Source organism: Malaya genurostris, chromosome 3 (genome assembly GCF_030247185.1).
Source record: "Malaya genurostris strain Urasoe2022 chromosome 3, Malgen_1.1, whole genome shotgun sequence".
Taxonomy (NCBI): domain Eukaryota; kingdom Metazoa; phylum Arthropoda; class Insecta; order Diptera; family Culicidae; genus Malaya; species Malaya genurostris.
The window spans coordinates 13,905,137-13,927,157 of NC_080572.1; the positions used below are offsets into that span (position 1 = coordinate 13,905,137).

The window sequence follows — 22,021 nt, forward strand, 5'->3', positions numbered from 1 at the left end:
CATTACTATCCGAACCTGCCATGATTAGTTCATCTTTTGCTACATGTAATGTCATGTGAAGTTAAAGGTTGTCTTATTTTTTGTGTGGCAATCAAATTTGTTTAAGAACAGGAGACATTCCGAATCAAAACTTGGGAATGGAGCTTTTGGGGTTTACTTACTGTATTTACGATAATGATTATATTTCCGAAACATGATGAAACAAATTTTAGATTTCCAGAAAACCTAAGATTTTAGGCAGCTATTTTAGTCGTACTTCTTTGATTGATTCCATTACACTGCGCCCTGAATATTTGTGTCCTATCCTTCTTTTTATTACAATTATATTTGATCTTGGTTTCCATCTTATTAAGTTATTACTGATAATATCAAATCGTAAGCGGAAGTCCGAATTGTCTCAAGATTGAACTAATTCCTTATTTTCCAACCATTGTTTCACGCCAATTACAAAATTTGTTCTCTGCATTGTCCTTATTTCCACTAAAAGTTTTTTTTCTAATTTGTTTATTTGACACGGTTCATTATCCCAGTGGCTAAACGGAATCGGGTTAGCATCCCAAGAAGCACGTTAAGTTGCTGCCCTGTGTTCTTCTACTGATTGTGCAATTAATCAAGTTAGTTTATATGACTATTTTAGTTATGGAAAAAGCGCCATTTTTCTATGTTATGCAACATAACATATCTTTGAGTTCTTCCGTTATTTCGAATGTTTATTCATAACGATTGTGAAACTGATACAAAAACTCATGCGTTGATTCTATCATAAAGGCAGTAAAAAAATCAGCGAAAAAACAATTGTGAAACTCGTGAAAACTACTACTTAATGTAAACAAGAAATCGCCTTTGCTCGATACATTCGGGTGCGAACGAAGCCGATGCTGCTTCGTTGCTCGCATGAAGATCTATTTCTTGCAGTTGTTATTCGCAAAAACAAACAAATCTTTGAATGACTTGAGGTGAATGATTAACGAATATTCATGCAGCGATAATCGTCGAAGCTCAATTCGCTATGATCGTTCGTGCTGTCTTTGAAACAAGCAAATTAAGACGTTTCCCCCTGTATTAGTACCATAGTCTTATGTGTATGTGATGAACAATATCCCAGCACTCTCCCATTAGTGCTACCTAACGAGATATAATTAAGAATGCTTCGCGAAGAATGGAATCCAACGATCATCGCAGTGACACTATTCGAACCAATTCGAGGAGTAAACAAACGAACATGCACGATGTATACCAGCGGCGAAGAATGTATTAGTAGATTCGGGTTCTCTATGATTATTGCTTATTCATTTTCACCCTTCTCTCTTTTGTGCAGTGAATAGTTCAACGTTGTTCGAGACGGGCGTGAGTAATATAAGGATAATCGCACTGAAGATAGATGAATGAATTAGTGACGCGAAGAATATGTGCAACATTGATTTCGAACAGAGAAATCTTGCCTAACTTTTTTACAAGATTTGAATTTTATATAACTAAAACTGAAGAAAACTGCACACACTGACCTAAAATTCATAAGGCAGTCAAAACTATGCGGACTTAGCAGAAAAATATTTTTTACAGCAAGGTTCTCGGTTTATCTTTTTTTGCCTTGCAGGGAGCATCATTTCACTAATTTTTCTTCCACCAGAGATTAATAGTAATTGCGCAGCATATTGTGTTCGATATAATTGATTTGATAAGTTGCACAATTGCTATAGTTACTTCCTTTTTACATGACGATGTGAAAATTTTTGCAGAACTGCTTGTGAAACTTATTATGGAGAAAATAGTGATTTGCTACATAATTGATTTAGACGTACTTAAAGTTGTTCTACAGCGATTTTTTCGTTAGTATTGTGAAACTTAACAGTGATAAGTTGCACAACCGAATTTTATATATTTAAAAATCTTTCTAAACATATCTAACATAAATAACAGTTCTAAAACAATTGTAGAACATCTTGAAACTTCAGTAAGTTACATTTGCTACTTGTTTACTACATCATATAGCAAGATAACTTTTCAGAATTACAATTACAGTTTATTTCGACAGATATATTCCATGGAACATGTTTTTAGTCTTATCATGACGTAGAGTCGACTTGAACTTCATTAACCATTTCATAAAATGTAAAAATGGGTTCCTTTTAAACGTTTTTGTCATTATTTATGGTACTTCCAGAAACGGTATTTAGAGACCAACATAACCAAAAATAGTTTGTATGTCCATGAATCAGTATAACGAATAAATTGAAGAAGTTTTGAGTCCCACTTTGAGGATTTTTTGGTATCATCATCTTCCATGACGGTTTGAATTTAAAAAAAATGAAAAAAATTCACCAATTTTGTATGGGATCATAAGTTTATTTTAATTTGAATTTTTTCTTGACTAAATCCGTTGGGCACCGAAGTGCCATGTCTTTGCTGATGTGCCGAACGAAAACGTTATTTTCGGCTAATACCGGCCGATTCAGGTATGGTCATTTTGGGGTTAACCTAAGTTTGTGCTTAGGGCACTGACGAGTCTAAGACGAAACGTAAAGAAAAGTAAAAACGGTTATGTGCCCTAGGCACAAACTTAGGTTAACCCCTAACTGAAATAAGTTTATTTGGTCGTCGACTCTAAAATCTGTGAACACGATAAATTTATGTGAAATTTTTACACTAATCACTCTGTATGTCCTAAACCCGAAGTATGGTCTGATTATAAAACAAGCAGTTTCTATAGGACCTCAAGACTTTTTATTTGAATGTTAGACGGACAAAATCGGTTCAGCCATCTACTAGTAAAATGAGTGACATTATTTTAATTTCATTACATATATCATCCTGTAGATCCGGAACCAGAAGTCGGATCCAAATGAAATTCAGAAACCATATCTGGAAGCATAGAACTTTTCATATGAGTCTGAGTATGTAGAAATAAGTTAAGCCATCGCCGACAAAAAATCATGATATATTTTTCACACACAAATTTGAGATAAGCAAATTCTTCGAATGGTATAAGGATTCTGAATTTGAAAATACTGGCATCTATATATCATGTTCAAACGATTATGTTTTAAAAACGAAGCGTCATGAAAAAGAGTGTTGTGCATGGTCTTTTAGGTGCTAAGAAACAATTGTACAAAACAGAATTGAAAATCGAGTTTCACTTTGCTCCGAAACATCGCTTTATCATCAAACGTGTAAAACTCCTACTACTGGAATAAGGGCAAAAGTCGCTTACACAAAAAAAAATCGATATCTCCGTTAAAAATGGACGGATTTCAACAATTCATGGTTTGTTGGATAGCTATTACCGTGGGAAATCTAAGTCTTTAAATATATTTTTTTTCATGGTCAATTGTGACAGATATTGTGACAAAACTGAAAATTTTAACATACAACTAAATGAACAATAAATCAAAAAGTAAACATCCGATCTGCAAACCATTAAAAAGCGTTCAGGGTGACGGAGAGACCTGCGATTAGTTTGATCAAAATCGGTTCAGCCATCTCTGAGATCTCGACCTCTTTGTTGGCAACACACATACAGACACACACGAGCATTTGCTCAGTTCGTCGAGCTAAATCGATTGGTATATGACACTCGGCTCTATGGGCTTCTGAATTTTTTTGTAAAGTTTGAGTGAATTCTATACCTATTTTTTATATTTATAGAAAAGATAAAAAGACCGACGAATTCAACAGCGAAATGAAAATTTGCGACTATTTCCACAGAGACGGGACAACGGAACCGGTAACTTATCCTATACGGGGAACGCCTAAACGAAGAGAAGAAGTGCTCGGCCGTCAAGCGACAACACAAAAAAAAGCGCTCGGGCGACACTCAGATCAATTAATAGTCATACCTCAGAGTTTATTGTTTTCACAAATCTTGAGTTTTGTTGTTTAGGACCGACGATGAAGCTCGGCTGTCCTTAAGTGTAAATGTCTATCTGTCTATTTTCTCACAAGGTTTCTAATAGCGATCAGTTTTCTGACAGTTTTGACGCGTGACTTTCTGTTTTTAGGTAACCAGCGTACAGAACGAAAGTCACATAAGCGGGAATTGGTTTCGTTAAGCGCATGCTTACGACACGCACTTCATTTAGAACACCGAGGAAAAAAATCTCACACCGTTTCTTCTCGAAGAAAATAATTTCTTCGTATTGAGGTAGACCTCATCGAATAAATGTCTGTAAAAATTATGCATGATGCACGCATCTATCTAAAGATCTCAAAATTCGTAGACTAACAGAGCCTTAGAGTTGGCGTTTTGTTTTGTCAGAGTGAAATGGGCCTATATTCGGAAATTATATTTTCTCATGCAGTGGATAATTTTCAGGATAAGGAAAGGCTTATGGTTCACATTGGAGATAGTTTGAATTACCATTGGTTTGGATGTTACATTTTTAACCGACTACGCCAATCCAGAATATATTCAGAGTCAGTATACTTAGTTACTTTACTTTAATGGTGCACATCCCGTCTTCGGAAAATGACCGAACGAATTGTAGCTCTCCAGGATACTCGATCTTGAGCCGCCGTTCTCCAGTTGCTCTGTGCTCCTGCTGCGCTTGCATCCTCTTCGATTACGTATAGCCAGCGAGTGCGAAGTCTACCCCGCAGTTCACGACCTCTCCCAGGTTTTCTGCTGAACATCACGTAGGCCATTCTCTCTTTCGGCATTCTTGCTACATGTCCAGCTCACTGTAGTCTGCCGTGTTTTATAAGCCTTCCAATGTCCGCATCTTTGTATACTTGGTACAGCTCATGATTCATGCGTCTGCGCCATTCTCCATTCTCTTCTTTGCCGCCAAGTATTGAGCGCAGGATTTTTCTCTCAAAGACGCCGAGTACTCGAACATCTGTTTCCTTCAACGACCTTGCTTCGTGGCTGTATAGGACAACATGTAGTATAAACGACTTGTGTAGAGCAAGTTTTGTGCTTTTTACCTCGCGGCTAATATCATCGCATGTCACTAGCGTTCCAAGATATATGAACTCGTCAACAACGTCGTATAATACCCCATCAATCTCACCCTCGGGTACTACACCGTTTGGGCTACCTCGTTCTCTGCCAGCCACCATGTATTTAGTCTTGGTAGAATTTATCGTCAACCATATTCTCGCAGATTCTTTCTTGAAGGGCACAAAAGCCTCTTTCACAGCTCTACGATCCACCCCATTAATATCAATGTCGTCCGCAAATTCAAGAGGCATGTGAGACTTATTGATGATGGTTCCGTTTCTTTGCACGCCGTATCTTCGTATGGCACCTTCGAGCGCTATATTGAACAACAGATTTGAGAGCGCGTCGTCCTGCTTCAATCCATCTAATGTCACGAAAGTATCGGATATCGTACCAGCTATCTTGACGCTTGATTTTGATCTATCGAGCGTCGCACGAATCAGTCTTATTGGTTTTGTCGTAAACCCATGTTCTAACATGATCTGCCACAATTCGTTACGTTTCACTGAGTCGTACGCTGCTTTGAAATCTACAAACAGATGATGAGTCCGCAAGTTTTACTCTCGAAATTTATCGAGAATTTGTCACAAGGTGAACATCTGGTCCGTTGTTGAATGTCCTTCTCGAAAACCGCATTGGTATTCGCCGTCAAAGGATTCTGTCCATGGACGCAGTCTGCTGAACAGAACTCTAGAATGTACCTTGTAGGCGATATTGAGGAGTGTTATGTCTCGATAATTTTCACAAACCAAGTCGGTGACCCTTTTTGTAGATAGGGCATATGATACCATCCAGCCAGTCCGAAGGCATTTCCTCTCCTTCCCAGATCATTGCAATTACTTGGTGGAGTACGTAGAACAGCCGCTCGCTTTCGACTTTGAGAAATTCAGCCGGGATCCCGTCTTTCCCAGCGGCCTTTCCATTTTTAAGCTGTCTAACCGCTTTTCGTATTTCGTCTAGCGTGGGTGGCTCCACAGCTTGTCCATCATCCTCAATCCACATTTTGTTCGTACTCTCTCCCATTGATTGTTCATTCAATAGTCGTTCGAGAGTCAGTATACTCTATCCAAAAATACATGTGTTGATCAGGATTACATTTTAGTAGACCTGAACAAAAAACAGTACCCTTATAATTTACATCAAATTTATCCAAAAATAGAGTTGCGTAGTGTTAGATGATAACAAGAAATATAAAGAAGGATATTCCGTCCTATGTCCAAGCAATTCTATCCAACCAATGTTAAAACGAATATAATATCGGAAAGTGTTCCTTTTTTTTCATTCGGCAAGCGATTCACTCGAAAAAAAGCTACCAAAAATCGCTGCCTTTCACTGAATCGCGCGTAACACTAAAATTTACCAACAAATAATTCCCCGGAACTTTTCGAGGGTTGGTCGCGCCTAAAAAATACCGCCTTGGTATATATTTTAACTGATCTACACCAAGTCAAGTCAAACCTGATCTGAACAGTCTTCGTTTCATTGTCTTGCTAGAGTTCATTAGCAATTAAACCTTTCTGAAAGGAAAGTAATCATCTCCCAGATTTAACCGATTTGGTCAGCCTGCGAAACTAAATCGATTTTATAGATTAGTGCAATTTTTCCGAAACCGTGTCCAGACGAAAGATAATCATATGCTCATAATCAACCTACTAGAGAGCTCGGTTAAGGCAAAGGCACAAGCAGTTCTCATCAACTTCGGTTGTCTCACAAACACATTCGTTTTGCTAGTGAAAAGAAGTGAATCAGATAGTTATTATTTATTCATCTTGTGTAAAACTGGTTTGAGTGGTGAGCCATTTGAGGGAGTACATGGAACGTTGGTAACTATCATCGCTTAATTGGTACTCAAAAGGAATGAGGTGTCTAAAGATTTGATTTCTTCAATTCGTGTATTTCTCTATCTGGTCAGGGGAAAGCGCGTGGTGGAAGAATTTGGAATTCGTCGCGGCTAGCTTCAATTCGCATTTCACATGGTGTTATTTTTAAATTAGTTAATTAACACTTATAAAGAGTTCGTTGCGCGAACGGACATGTATCGGTACTAATGGTTTCTATGCGCATGATGAGAATGAGTTTCAATTCATAGATATTAAATGCTTTACTTTTCGAGTACAGTTCTCAAAACGGAAACAAAAGACACGTAGTCCATGCGACCCTTCAACCAACGAAAAAAAAACTCGCCTCAATCCCCTTCTCGAGCACGCAAATCGCGGTAAATTTGCACCCTTTCGCATATATTTTTAATTTCAAGCGATTCCAATTTCACCCATTTGTCGGTCCCTAAAACAAGACGATTTCCGCTAAAATAAAGCAGATCCTTACTAGAAACATCATGCCGTAGCCCTCGTATCGTGTGTGTATCCTTTTGTCTTGGCGAAAATAACGCAAAAAACCGGTCCTTTTCGTATTCTCATTGGCATTAGCGACAACATCCTTCATTCTAACTAAGTTGCCCCTTTTTCGCATATCTTCCTTTTTTCCAATTTTTATTTTTCTTTCGCGACAATTTTCCGCTACTCTCCAGAGAAACCACGCGAGAGCAATAACACATACACACATGATGAAATATATATCTTGCCAGGATTGAAAATAAGTATCCTCTTCCCAGTCGAGTGTGTTCGAAGATGATAGAGTTAGAGTGAACATTGGAAGGGTTGTGGCACGCAGGCAAGTGTATTTCTTGTGGAGTTAGGGGTTCAATACTTTTTGAAGGGTTGTTCAAAATTGTTGTTTTTTTGCGTTTCATAGAAATTTTGGAAATTTGAACGTCGATTTTAATTCGATTTTTTGAGACAATCTGTCATTAATTGGATTCATTGGTATGTTACGAACATTTGTATAATGATGCAGATATTGTCGAAAGAGATAGTAAACAAAGAAAATCTGTCAATGATATTGAGCCCCTTTTGAAATGCTTACATCGATTTCACATTATTATTACCGATTGTTGTCTAAGAAGTACCGAGAACGCTTGAAGTCTTGAAGAGGAATGTTAAGAATTTCGACCGCTTGAAGAGGAATGTTAAGAATTTCGACCTACCAACGGTACCATATATTTACAAAGACTTGAACTGTCTTGACCTAGTATCACATGGTCATATTGCCGTTTTCATTTGCCACAATTTTTTACGCAAACAGGAATTTTGTATCATATATTATAATATTCGACGCTATGCACATTGTTGTTTTCAGCAACAAAACTGTCCGTCGGAAGATGTCACATTTGGACAGATTTGTCAAATAAGAATCCATATAAACAAAGCTGGAAGCTTTTATTTATTTATTCAATGAACCAATACACAATACCTACCTGAAATTTTATTAGGTATGGATCAGTATTATCAAATGTAATTTGAGAGCTGCAGATCAAAATTGAAGAAGTTTAATCATAAATCGGGATACATTTACTAAAATCAACACGAATCAATATCCAATTAAACTTATCTACTTCAGCTAGCAAAAGTTTCAGCACTTCCTTCGAAGAAAATGGATACATCATGATGTGCTGGTTTTCAACTCAAAGTGGCTCAAAATTAAAATATCAACTATGTCGGGAGTATCGTAAACTTTTCCTTTTTAGCGCCTTCTGCTAAAATGGTTATTATCGCGGTCTTGTTGGAAGAACGACCTTGGCTCAGCAAATGTGTAAAGATAGATGAAAACTTGTTTTAATCCACCGACTGATGTTAGGATACCTTCCCCATATTACTCATATAAATATTTCTAAAGGATTTTTTCAATTTTGAAAAACAAGCATGAAGTCAGTTCTGTTTTCGGTGTTTTTTTATCACTATTTTCGGATCCGAGAACTAGAAACCGTTGCAGTAGAAATCGGTTTGTTTGCCAGCAACTAACATAAACTACAATTTATAAGCAGTTTGGAGCCAAATTTAATTTTTTTTTCGTATTTCTCATCGTCTCTATAACCGACACACTGTGGTTCGAATCAATAAAAACGTGGACATAAATCAGTAGCTGCCAAACCGTTATTTTAATGCATATAGTTACTTTTAAGGAATTATTTACAAATATATACCGCGTAATTTAATTGTCTCCCTACTTTGACAAAAAATGTACCTCATTGGATCCTACACAATGCAAATTGCTCCATTCATAACCAATCACTATGTGTTCTTGCCTGAATAGAGTTCATCACTTCTATTTTTCCGGCTTTCCTCTTGAAATGCAGAAAACTCACATCCGATTTGCAGCAATTTACAATATCAATACGAATGTCGAAATTATTGACTTTCAATCTTTTTCTTGCTTATTCCTGGGAGCCGTTAACTGATTTCCAAGTAGCACAATAGTATATCCATTGTGTGATTGGAACAGCGCACTTTGATTGCATGATATGTAACAAGATTCTTGTTTTCGAAAATATTTCCAGTAGCTACTGTGCAACTTATCGAACATATTGGAAAGTTTGATAAGTTCATAGCAGTAGTACATGTTCAGTGAAAACCGGCTGTGAAACTACCCGAATCAACATGTCGCACAATCAAGTTGGAAACCGATGTGGAACATAATTCATTCAGGCTTTCGGATAAGTTTCATAAGCAGTAATATCAGCTCCAACTAGTTTCACGTTCGCTACAAACACGCATGAAATTACTTATATAATATATCTAGCATAGGGTAACAGAGGTATTTTGGCCGCTTCATATGTTTTGGCCCACCTACTAAACTTTAAGGATTTAACCGATGTTAAGTAACCCATGCTGCATCAATTTGAAGCTAATCACATTAAATTACCCATTGTGAAAAGGCTTTCCAAAGATATTACAACATTTAAAAGATATTTTTACAAAGTGGGCCAAAATAGAATTATTCCTAAGGTGGGCTAAAATATCTCTGTTACCCTATAACAATTCAGTGTGGAATATACCATTTTAACAAGTCACAATTGCTACTAGGGTAGGATATACATCTGTGCTATCTGTTAAAGAATATTCGTATTAGAAACATTCGATAAACAAACAGTAAGCCAAACCATTTTGGACTCGTGTGGATTAGCAATCGATTTTTTCTATTCAACGTTAACCATCCCGAATTCGACCATCCCTAAAAGAATTCGAGAGAGCCTTCCCAACAAAAAACCGAGCTGAAACACTGGTCGGATGAGGGGAAAATGTTTACACTGAGAAGGACTGCCACCAACGTAAATATGTATATTTTCACTTAAAACGTAATAAAACTCCAAAAAGGGGCCGATGGAAGCACGCGCATAAAATTTTGCTAAAAATCTAAAAAATTCTTCGAGGAATTGCGGAAGGATGGTGCTGGTAGTGGTTTCAATGGCGATGGTTCGTTTGCTTTATCATTCCCGCGCGCAATTTCCTATGAGTGTGCACCGCAGCGGGCAGTCAGGACTGTCAAAGGCCAACCGAGTGTGGTAGGGTGGTAACAGCTATAATAAATGTTTGCTTCGATGGTGAATTGTCTGAAAACTATAAGCAGAACTTTTAGGAAATATGTATCGAGCTCAAAGTACTCACGAATCCAAATGGACGAAACAACCTCCATTACAATAACATTGAACATAAAACCTTCATTACAATAACTTTGAACATAACACCGAATGAATTCAGAAAATAAAATTTTGGTAGAACCCTACCAAGATGGGAAAATTTCTCCACCTCAACCCTAGCAACGTTTATGCAAAAATCATCGGAAGAATCCAGCGGAGAAAAAAAACGGCGGCAGCCAAAGGATCTCGTTTCTTTCACCGCTCGTTGCCTACTGCGCAATCGCAGTGTGACTGTCGTGGTTCGAGTATCCACATCTTATAATTTTAATTACTTCTGTCAGGGGCAAAATTACCTTCGGTGACGGTTGTCGGTCGGAGGAACACATGTTTTTCCAGACATCTGAGAGCAGAGCAGAATGCTGGGTCCACTTTGTGAGTAATATTTTGATCATCGTCAATATTGCAAATAATTATTGCCGGAACTCAATGTGGGAAAGTGTACTTTAAGCTGAATACGAAGCTTTTTATTTTTTGGAACTGCTGTGAAGACGGAGTAAGAGTCAAGTACCGGGAAGGAGCAAGAAAGAGTGTGATGGGATAAAAATCTCGAAGACGTTTCACGAGAGAGAGAGAGAGAGAGAGAGTGCTTAAGGATCTTTTTGCATACGAGATGGAAATTAGAACTTTTGCTATTTCATTCAAAATGTGATTTATTCGATAGCGGTGAAAATCTTTATTTTATCACATTTTTGGGGCGAATTCGTGAGTTATTGGCGAACAAACAAGGAACAATTCGAAATTATCATGTGATAAGTAATTGATGATGTTCTAGCCAAATTTGCATAATTTCTGATGTAATTGATGAAATTCGCGATGTGTGTGGTCGGATGAAAAACACAAAAACTCAATTAACACTTCAAGTGATTTTGTGATTCGTGAGCGTATAAGCCCCCGAGCTGAACCAGACCATCATCATATAAAGTAGATTTAAAAAATCATCGTCGGCGGTCGTCAGTCGCCATTTCTGCATATTAATTACGTTCATTTGGTGAGTGAAGATTGAAGTCGAAGGTGTGAATCGAAATTCCATTCCCCTTTCAAAATTGAACGGCCACGGAATTGGAGGACAGCAAAAGGAGGTTAAACAAATCTTAATCTTAATTTTATTTCCACCGGCAAAGAATCATTTTTCAATTTCTCTAATGAATTAAAAACTGGTCACGGAGGGAAACAGATAGCGAGACAGGGAAGTGGTAACCCGCTGAGATGGAATATCGTTGAAGTGAGTGTCCGAGAGAGAGGGAAAAAGGCAACGCTATAAACCAATAAGCAGCCGATGATCGACCGTGTCTTCTCCGTGGCCAATAACCTCTACTGAAAGGTGCCTCTTTTCAATCGAATCCGTCCGTTCGTTTAACCGTCCATCCTTTCAATCGAGTGCCCATAAACCACGCTCACACTCCGTGTGTTTCGTTCTCGTTTCGAGGGACGCGATTGACATGATAAAGTCACGCACCGCCACTCCTCGCCCTGTCAGTCCCTATGTATGCCTACGAAGCCGACTCACTCACCTCCGACCGGCAAGCGGGAGGGTGGTATGTTCGCGAAGGTTTTCGCCGCACCGCATCAACGTCCTGACTAGATTCCGAAGCATCACTTCAGAGCCATAGTTTATCATCGAAGTGGATGAATTAGGATCGCAGAGAAATGTGAAAATTTTTTTGGTACAGAATTTAAAGCTAAACAAGATTTTGATCATTGCGTTTGCAGAAATCAGTATCGATGTCAAATCATTCCAGATTTATCACATTATTAAGATACCAAAGATATTAGAGCATGGAGCTTGACGATAGCTTATTGTGCTATTTTATAAGTCTTACTTATCAATCCAATGAATTTGGTAATCAATGTTTATTATAATAAATTATTTAGAAACAAAAATTATGTTTTGTAGGGGAGATGCAGGGTGATATTCTTTTCTCGTGATTTTTTTCGAGGTAGGTAAGGCAAGAAGAAAGTACTCGTTCTTGATAAAAAGTAAGCGGTTATGAATATATTTTTGTTACTCATTTTTACTGAATATAAGGTTGACCTTATGTAATTTCCAGTGTTATATCGCTTTTACTGGATCTTTCTTAAAGATTGTTTAGATAATTAAGGAAGGTATTTATTCATTAAATGAACTAAGAAATAACAAGGGCGCATTTTACTTCACGCGTTCTTTATATTAAATAGGCGGCATCTGTCCCTGAGTTTTTGTATGGCGTCTGTAAGCGAATTGTAGGTATATGCGCCGCTTGATTCTAAATAACGAGAAAAAACCGTCTGATTGTGAAATAAATTGTAAAAAAATTTTCTATCTGCCACAAAAATAGGTTATGTTTTTATTTATAGATGAATTTCGAATGATATATCATATTTTACGCGGCGGGAAAAATATTTCGATCACTACAACAGAACTAACAATATACTAACGTTTATAAATATTTGCTGTCAAAATATGTTTCGAAAATTTTATTTGCTTTTTTATTGCCGTTTCACAAGGTGAATTCACAATAACGCCTACAATTTTAGAGTACTTCTAAAAATATAAAAGGGTCAAAATACAATAGATTATTATTATTATTATTATTACTATTTATTTATTTATTCCCAGAACTTCTCTTTCCCAGTAAACGTTAGAATTCTTAATTGCATATTATATGTCATTTATATATTAATAACTCATTCAACATGAAAAACGAATATGATATAATTCAAACAAGCCATTGAGATTGTCAGTAGTTTCTGAATCACTCATATTTATTGAGAGTGACAAAATCAAATAATACTTACAGTGCTCAGTATTCTATGCGTTTGTTTGATTTTGGTTCATAATTCTATACACATCATTCTGAAGACTTTCAACAATTTTATACTACTATCAATGAACAGACTATTGATTGATAATAATTCATTGATTGTTGAACCATTTTCTGCTGATTTAGCAATTCCCAAAATATTTCTTCAAATCGTTGTGACTCGGGAACTGTTATTGGTAGGAAAATGGTGTCGAAAAAAAAGGTAAAAAATCGATCGAGCAATCTGGAAATCTACACACTTATAAATAACATGCGATAATGCGATTCGTGTCATTTGAAAAATGAAGTAGAGCTCAAACAATTTTTAGTTATTTTCAAGAAGCCACGTTCTTAATGAAAAATAGTCAACGAAACACTAGAAAATGATTTAACAGCTTGTTTTTACATTTCGTCTTTGACTCATCAATGTATTAGCAGTTCAAGTTGATCTATTTAATCCTATTTGCAAAACACGTTGCCACGAGATCCAATGTCTAAACTGATGTCTCGAATCAACTTGAAATTTCCCTTGGTCCTAACTGATGACGTATTAATGATTTTACAGATCAAAAGCAATAAATTAGATCATAGCAATCTTTCTCATAAAGACGCTGTTCTCGAAAAAATTTAGATATGAAATAAAAAATATTTTGAGTCTTGTTGAATTGCGCGCTTTTTATTCTAAGCTTTGCTATTCGGAAACATGTTGGAGGAACGCGATTGTGCACTCTAAAACAATATACACTGAACAAAAGTCAAACACTTTTTTAAGCAGTGATGTCCGAGCTCAGCACACGAGCTGCTCTATACCTGCAGAGTGTGCCTATTAAACTCGTGTGCTGTGCTTTCTAAACCAGACTTATGAGCGTGTGCTATTTGTGTAGTCCACCTACTGACAAGAGACAATACAAGTGCGGACACTGTGTGCTTAAAAATTATATAAATTTAAAAAAAAACGGACACTCAACTCAGCACGTGAACTAGCACATGAGTCAGCTCACGAGATAGCTCCCCATTCCAGCTCATGAGCCAGCAGATGAGCCAGCATCGCGACTCTGTTTGCCTTGATTCGTGTATGTTCTTGTATTCGACGAAATTACATCAATAGCCCAAATATATGCAATTATATCTATGTTCATACTAGCGTAACGGATTTCGATATTTGAGCTTCTCTTCGCCAAGCTTGTATTCAAGTTTTACATGCATGCAGTTATTCTTATAGCTTTAAGTTCTCTACCATTACAACCATTTTGCGATTTTGATAGTTAATCGAGTTCGTCTTATTTGAATTAGAAACTAATCTTAAGCACTTGAAATTTCCCTTGGGATAATAGAAATTTTCTCAGGTAAAAACGACATAACAAAGCTTTTTATATAAACTAGCATGACACAAGATCAAAGCAAATGAATTAAAGCTTCAAATCGTTTTATTGTGCTTTGTGTCTTGTTGTCTAGCAGCTACCTTCACACGTGATACTGAAACGTTGGCTATAATTTCACCTAAATTCGTGACAGCTTCGCTTTTGCATCAATTGATCAATCAGAGCGATGCTTCCCAGCTGATAGATCGCTTTCTCCTTCAGAACGATCGTCTCCGTATGGGAAATCCAGTAAGTCAGCTTAGCGTCTTAGATTTAGCCTAAAACAATAAACACTATTCGCTATTAATCAAATTGCAATAGAAATTGCTAAAGCAATACATTCAATATTATTGGATTTGGAGCTTCCCTGCACGTTTCACAAAAATGTTTCAGGTTCCAGTTTCGTGTTTCTCTCAACAAAGGCTGTTACAACGAGTAGAAGTCATTCCCTCTACTTTCCTGCCAGCGATGGGATAAATAATAAGTAGTGAAGCAGATCAGTGAAAAAATTAGAGAAAACACTCACAAAATACCTAACCAACTTCATTACTGTTTGCATCCGCATTATGATGGTTTCCAGAAGCAACATCCATCATGGTCTACCAGTCCAAGTAACGCATTTTCTACAGCAGAAGCCAGCGAGAATAAAAAACTATATCATGGGCTCATTATAACAAGCGCTAAAATTATATGTTAGACTAGCGGAAAATATCTGTATGATTGAATAGGTGGAATAATTAACGCCTTTCGTCAGTTTTGAAAGGCTGTTTTTGGTAGAAACTGCTAACTGATAGTAACTTCACTAGTTGCTAGGTCCACATAAAGAGGAAGAGTGATTTAGGTTCAAACAGAGCAACAATTACTGTAGCTACCCTTCTTGGCTGTCGATAAACTGGGCCTGCTAGACCAATAACTAATATGGATAATCGGTTTTCAAGTTATGAGCTATAGGTGAATATGCTGCCTTCACAAATGAGCACCGCTTCTTCCCGCTCGATCATATTAATTCGAGTTCACATTGCTTCATTTAATTCACAAAAGTTTGATTATTTATTCTTTCTATAAGCAATCTTCTAATATCCATGATTTCTCCTCGCGGACCTTAGAATTTTTCGTCTAACTCTATCATTATCATTTGTTAGGCTGCAACATGCTTGTCTCTGTTGTAATTATTTTAGACTTTTTCGTTAGACGATGACTAATTCATTCCTTTTAGATGATCGTAGCCCAGCGTATTTGTGAGGTGAAACACTACACTGATTAAACGTAGAATAATCAGTATTTTATGCCGAATGCCGTGAAGCTAACAATATAGCTTGTGCTTTGCACTATTTTTACCATCCAGAACCAATCATTGTGTGATGTAGTAAAATTAACCTACTAGCTATTTTGATTGGAATATCACTAAATTTTACTTTGATCCAATCGGACTACAGCTCCGGATCGAATTATGAAGTTTTGCATCAGATTGTTCTATTCAACTTTTGATATACATTTCTAATAACTCTACACATTTTTTCCCATAAATACGTTTTATTATATATATTGCCTATGATATATATGATATATAAGATTTTCTTCACCGCGGCATCCACAATACACAGTACTTTAAACCTAATACATTTCGAATATCATATTAGTATGTTGGTATTCATTAGTTAATCTAAACTCTGTTTTTATCAAGCGATTTTCTATTATAAATTACATTAAATAAAATATATTTGTTTTGTACATGATCTTGTAACTATTTCAGGTTTATTTGTATCAGTTCATCACTTTTATTCAATATCATATAGTTGGCTATTGGTTGGACGCAAGGAAAAGAAAACAGTCTAACATAGAATAAAATTTAAATTGGAACTCCAATGGACTTAATGAAATGATGAAGAAGTTTCATGTAAGGAAGGTCACGGAAGCAAGAATGTCGCGAACTGGGATATTGGATTGTCTACCTAGAGTACACAAGGAATTTATTAGTTGAGATCTGACATCACGATACTCCACGCATGTCCAAACGACATGTTCAATATCGCGGTAACCTTCGCCACAAGCACAATGATTAGCCTCGGAAAGTCCAATTCGAAGGGAATGTGCATCTAACGTGTGGTGATTGGACATGAGTCTGGACATCACACGAATGAAGTCCCTACTCACATCCAGTCCCCTGAACCATCCCTTTGTCGATATTTTAGGAATAATTGAACTCTACACATTTTAATACTACACTTAACATCATGCTCGGTAACAGTATTGGCAAAACACATTTTAACACATTATTGTGATTCTCAATAATTCCAAATTCGACAAATGTCAGTTATGATTGAGATTGTCCGCAATTGTTTTACTGTTTGCTCGGCAAAAGAAACCATAAGTAATTTTTGAAATACCGGATTATCAGTTAAGAATAGGAGTTTGGATCTATTGATCATCAATTTAAGAATAATGTCCGGAAAATGAATGTTAAAAAATTTAGCTTGGTGAAATGATTTGCTTCCAACACTGTTCAACGCCTCAATATAAGAATGTGCGATCGAAAAGTAAAAAGGAATAGTGGAAACCTTAAAGCAGGGTTGGTGATTGCCGAAAATTTGACAGAAGCTGCTATATTGCTATCTATATTGTATACAACATTTTCAATCCGGTAGAAGATGCTACAAGAACTCGAGTCTCTCAATGCATGAACCGCGAGAGAATTTTTCTACATTCCTTCGCTCCACTTCATACTCTGAGTATATCACGGCCCTTAAAAAAAATTACAGTCTGATAATGATCGTTGTTGTGTGGCCAAGAGAGAATCGCAAGTTGACAATTATCGCAGAAAATCGAGTCGATGATTCAACTTGATGATTCTCATACTAAGTTGCAATATTTCAAAACCCTTGTGTGGAGCATTCACATACATTTTCATAGACACAACTTATACGAAGGTTATATGCACATAGTTAGATTAAGCGGCAATAGTAAAATGATTCTATCGCAATTATCAACTGCCTGTATAGCCTTGAATAAAAAAAAAATGCCTGTATAGAATCGGATCGCGAAAGAGAATAAGCGACCGTTTGTTGCTTCAGAGAGGATCCCCACAGCAGCGTGCTAACCTTTGATTCTCAGAAATGTCATCGAGAGAAATTCGCTCTCGCACTGGTGTCGATTCTATGTTAAATGAACCATGCCGGGTTTTTGTTGTTGCGATGATTTCCAACTCTCTTTGATGGCACTGATTCAATCGTTGAAGAGTTGCCAGTGAACGTTCTTTGATACGATAAAAGCCATCCTTGCCTAAAAGCGCACTTTTTTCAATCAATTAAAAACAATTATAATCCACCTTGTGGTGTAATGATGTATGCCTTATATCACTCACTTCTCAGATCATATTAGTCAGCTCGGGGATAGGTATATCCAAAGGCGGTTCTTTCGGGCCAATTTAGAATATTTTGAATTTTTACACAGCCATTAAGAACAACGGTTTGAAATTCATCACCGTATAATTTCGGATCGGGAATTAGGAATTGGGAGGAGTTTTGTTTGAGCCCTTTGAAACCTGTAAGTTAGAATTTAAGTTTGTGAAAATTCGAGTTCCATATACGTGTTTTGCCTCTCTCATATAGAATTCCACTCAGTTCATCGAGCTGAGCAATGTATCTATGTGTATGTGTATGTGTATGTATGTGTCAAATAATCTCGGAGATGGCTTAACCGATTATGACACACTAGGATTCAAATGAAAGATCTCGTGTTTCTATACGGAATTCCTGATTTTCATCCGGATCCGACTTCCGGTTCCGGACTTATAGGATAAAGTGTGTTAAATATTGTACACAATCACTTAAAGCGGTGAAAGAAAAACCGTAAGGAAATTTCTAAACTGGACTCAAAATCATACCAGTCGGTAGCTAATAGCAGTAGCTAAGCAAATCGATTCCGACTATCCTAGTTCCCGGTTTTCGGTTCCGGAAGCACCGAAAATAGTGGTCATATATTCTAAAATTGATCTCACTCACTTTTCTCAGCGATGGTTTGACCGATTTCCACAAACTTAGGTTCAAATGAAAGTTCTTTGGTCCCATATGAAAATCCTAAATTTCATCCCGATCCGACTTCCGGTTCCGGACTTATAGGTTAGTGTGTTAAATGTTGTACACCGTCACTATGCTCGAAAATGGATCTTACTCACTTTTATCAGATATTAAAATGAGAACAGTATTATATTTGATCAGAAATGGTTTTAATGTTTTTCAACATATTCCCACTAGATGATCAATACATCGTTGCATACAAAGCAAAGCCTTGGTATTACATTCCTGTAGTGAAATTTGACCTTCTGTTTTAACAGACTTCGCAGCGGATTAAGAGTGTGCAGGGCTGGTGCTACGGTTCTACTCACACTCAGGGCTTGTTTTGTGAATCCTCAAACGAACGAAGCAACAAAAAACATCTGCTGTGAACACTTGCTTGACATAGCTGAATGAGAGACCTATATTAGAGAGAAACTGGATGCGTGAGAGTATATGCTACTAAGCAGACCAATTCCCCTTGTCAAGTAAATTGTCTGTGCTCTCAGTTTCAGTTAACACATGAACTAAGCAATCCATGACAATGTAATGAAATGAAGGGTTCGCTCTCGTTAGTATTGTACGAGAAAGAAGACCTTACTTCACGGCGTGCTACAAGACGCGAAGCAAAGTCATGTAGGCAAATTTTACGGTTTATTTTTAAAGTTTAGGTTTACAGAAATCATTTTTAACATAATGTTCGCATTCCAAGACCAAATTTGATCACATACTTTAATCAAACATACTTTAAACATTTTATAGCAGAAATTTTGCATTTGAGCCCATTTTCAAAACGATCAATTTGTTTCTTGGCAGTTTACACTGTCTATATATCCTAGAAATACTAAAAGCAATGTTCTTTGAATTAATATTCATTGGAACTAAAAGTTATGAATCTCGTTTCCTCGTAGGCATCTACAATATGAGAACTATTCATCAAATGCTAACCTCATGAAGCATAGGTCTCAGCAAGCGGGCATATTCATGAACTAATGAACCAACGAAGCAGCTCTCCTTGCTTGGGTTGCGCTGTGAATTCTACCTGACATACGAATGTGTGTGAATAGCACGGATGGTGAAACCCTTTTGTTCATATTCGTTGCTTCAATTTGCAAGCCCTGCTGACACTACGAATCCTTCCAGGTCGGGACTCGAACATACGACATCTTTGCATACGCTTGAACCAATTTTCATAACATTTTTTCCACTCTTCTTGAGATACCCCAAAACATGATTTTTGAATGCTTCAACAGCTTCTCCAGAAGTATTGAATCGCTCTTCACGCGGTTTATTCTTCACGGAAGGGAACAAATTGAAGTCGTTAGGTACCAAGTCAGGACTATGCGGTGGATGGCCCATCAATTGGACGTTTTGGGTGCTCAAATATTTCGTGATGAAGCATGGTTTTACATCTTGCGTTTATTTTCCTTATTTCACGAAAAACCTCTAGCAAACAAATGGTGGTATTCCAATCATAATTGACGGTCTTAAGATCCTCTAAAGCAATTGTAACGATATTTCCGTTTATACCGAAAAAACAATTGACTATTTTCTTTAAAGTGCTCCGAGCACGAACAACTTTTGTTGGATTTGGTTCTTCTTGGAATACCCATACAGTAAATCCATGTTTCGTCACTTGTGTAGATGGTATACACAAAATTTTAAGCACAAGGATTCAATTTTTTAAGGATTTCTTTGTATCAATCAACAAATAACATATCTTTTGTACCAATCAACAAAATAACATATAAGCTTTTCACACTAATGCCCAAGGCTGCCTCCATTTCACGGTACGTCACATGGCGATCTTCCATTATCAGATTTTTCACAGCATCGATGTTTTTTTTACAGCCGCATAGGATGATTTTCACTACCAAAAGTCGAACTAAGTTGATTGAAGCACTCTTGTCTTGGTAAAATTTTCAACTCACAGTAAACAAAACAAAAAGCGCTCAAATGACAGAATGTTCTGAAGATGTTAATGGTAAAAAATGTCAAACTTTATGATGGAAACGTCAAATCCACCGATTACTAAGACTAAATACATAACAACCTACGTATAAGACCTTCCATTTTACGCTAAGTCTGTGAAAATCGGATACACCGTTTCTGAGAAATTCAAATAAAAGTTCATTTAAAAGTTTTCTGGTGCTTCCGGAACCAGAATCTGGAGATGAGTATAAGTGAAGTGAAAGAATTTGGTCATCTGCTAACAAGATCTACAAACTAGAGAAATTTATGAACAATTTTAAGGAAATTGTAGCTCTTAGTCATTTCTGAAAACAAATGCTCTCTTGGTCATTTACGAAAACATTTTGAAATCGTAATTTTTACGTTAATCACTCTGTAATTCCAGAGCCGAAAGTTGGATCAAAATGAAATTCAGAAATTTTGAATGGAATCTTAGGACCTTTGATTTGAATCCCAGTTTATAAACTATCTCTGCCATTTCTGAAAATAGTTCATGCACATATTGTTATTTTTGTCATTCAGGAACCGGAGAGAGAAAAGCAGAACCTTAAAACTTTTTTTTTCGTTCCCAAGTAACTTTTCAACCCACCTTGTACAATAGGCATAATATTGTTAGTAATTCTAAGGTTTGAATTGCTGCATCTTCCAAATGTCAATGGAATTTTTGTGTAAACGACTTTTCCCTCTATTCCAGCAATAAGAGTTTTGAGCATTTGATGACAAAGCAATGCATGGGAGCAACGTGAAACACGATTTTTCATACTGTAACATACAATTTTTTCTAAGTACCAAAAAGACTGTGTACAGCATCTTTTTCATGACTTTTTGCCTCGGACCGATTTTACCATGGTTCATTTTTGGCAACATAATCGTTCGAATATGACATGTAAACCAGCATGATGGCAGCAAACCTGATACACTGATGAAGAACGTAAGTAGCATTCGAAATACGAATGTGAGTAGCATTCGAAATACGTCTTTTAAACATGTTTTTAAAAGTGTTGTTGTGATACATACTGAATTTGTATAGTGGCGTGATATACTTATAGTAGAATTCAACGGTTAAAAAATTTGTATTCTATCATAAATATTCTACTAAACACTCAGACTCTATTAATGAGCATTTTCAAGTTGAAAGTAATTCCATAATTATATTTATTTAAACTACTAACAGCAATAAATGCTGGAAGAACATAGCACCCATATACCATTCGAATCAGTTCGTCGAGATCAGCAAATACGTGTGTGACAAATAATTTAAATGCAACTCATTTTTCTCGTAGATGGCTGAACCGATCTAAGATTCAAATGAAAAGTTTAGGGAATACATGGTGATTTATATAAAAAAATGTCTATTTCACATAAATGAATCAGGCTTATCGGGT

At 36.6% G+C, this 22,021-nt stretch overlaps 2 protein-coding genes across 7 annotated transcripts in view; one reads left to right on the forward strand and one right to left on the reverse strand.

Moving 5' to 3' along the window:
* Window positions 1-22,021, forward strand: part of LOC131433732 (uncharacterized) — a 45,494-nt gene that overhangs the window by 13,405 nt on the left and 10,068 nt on the right. Inside the window, exon 1 of one of the 6 annotated variants that reach the window (XM_058600308.1) lies at window positions 10,697-10,844. The exons of 4 other annotated variants lie outside the window; for them this stretch is intronic. The gene's annotated coding sequence lies outside the window, so the exon portion shown is untranslated. Of the gene's footprint in view, window positions 1-10,696; window positions 10,845-10,895; window positions 11,461-22,021 lie in introns of those variants that run through there. One more of the 6 variants, XM_058600309.1, reaches the window with a different exon arrangement.
* LOC131438975 (uncharacterized) lies at window positions 4,675-5,941 on the reverse strand. The gene is made up of 3 exons (XM_058609415.1): window positions 5,689-5,941; window positions 5,501-5,614; window positions 4,675-5,456 (listed from the first exon to the last, which is right to left on the reverse strand). The coding sequence occupies exons 1-3, from the start codon at window positions 5,939-5,941 to the stop codon at window positions 4,675-4,677; spliced, it is 1,149 nt and encodes a 382-aa protein (XP_058465398.1).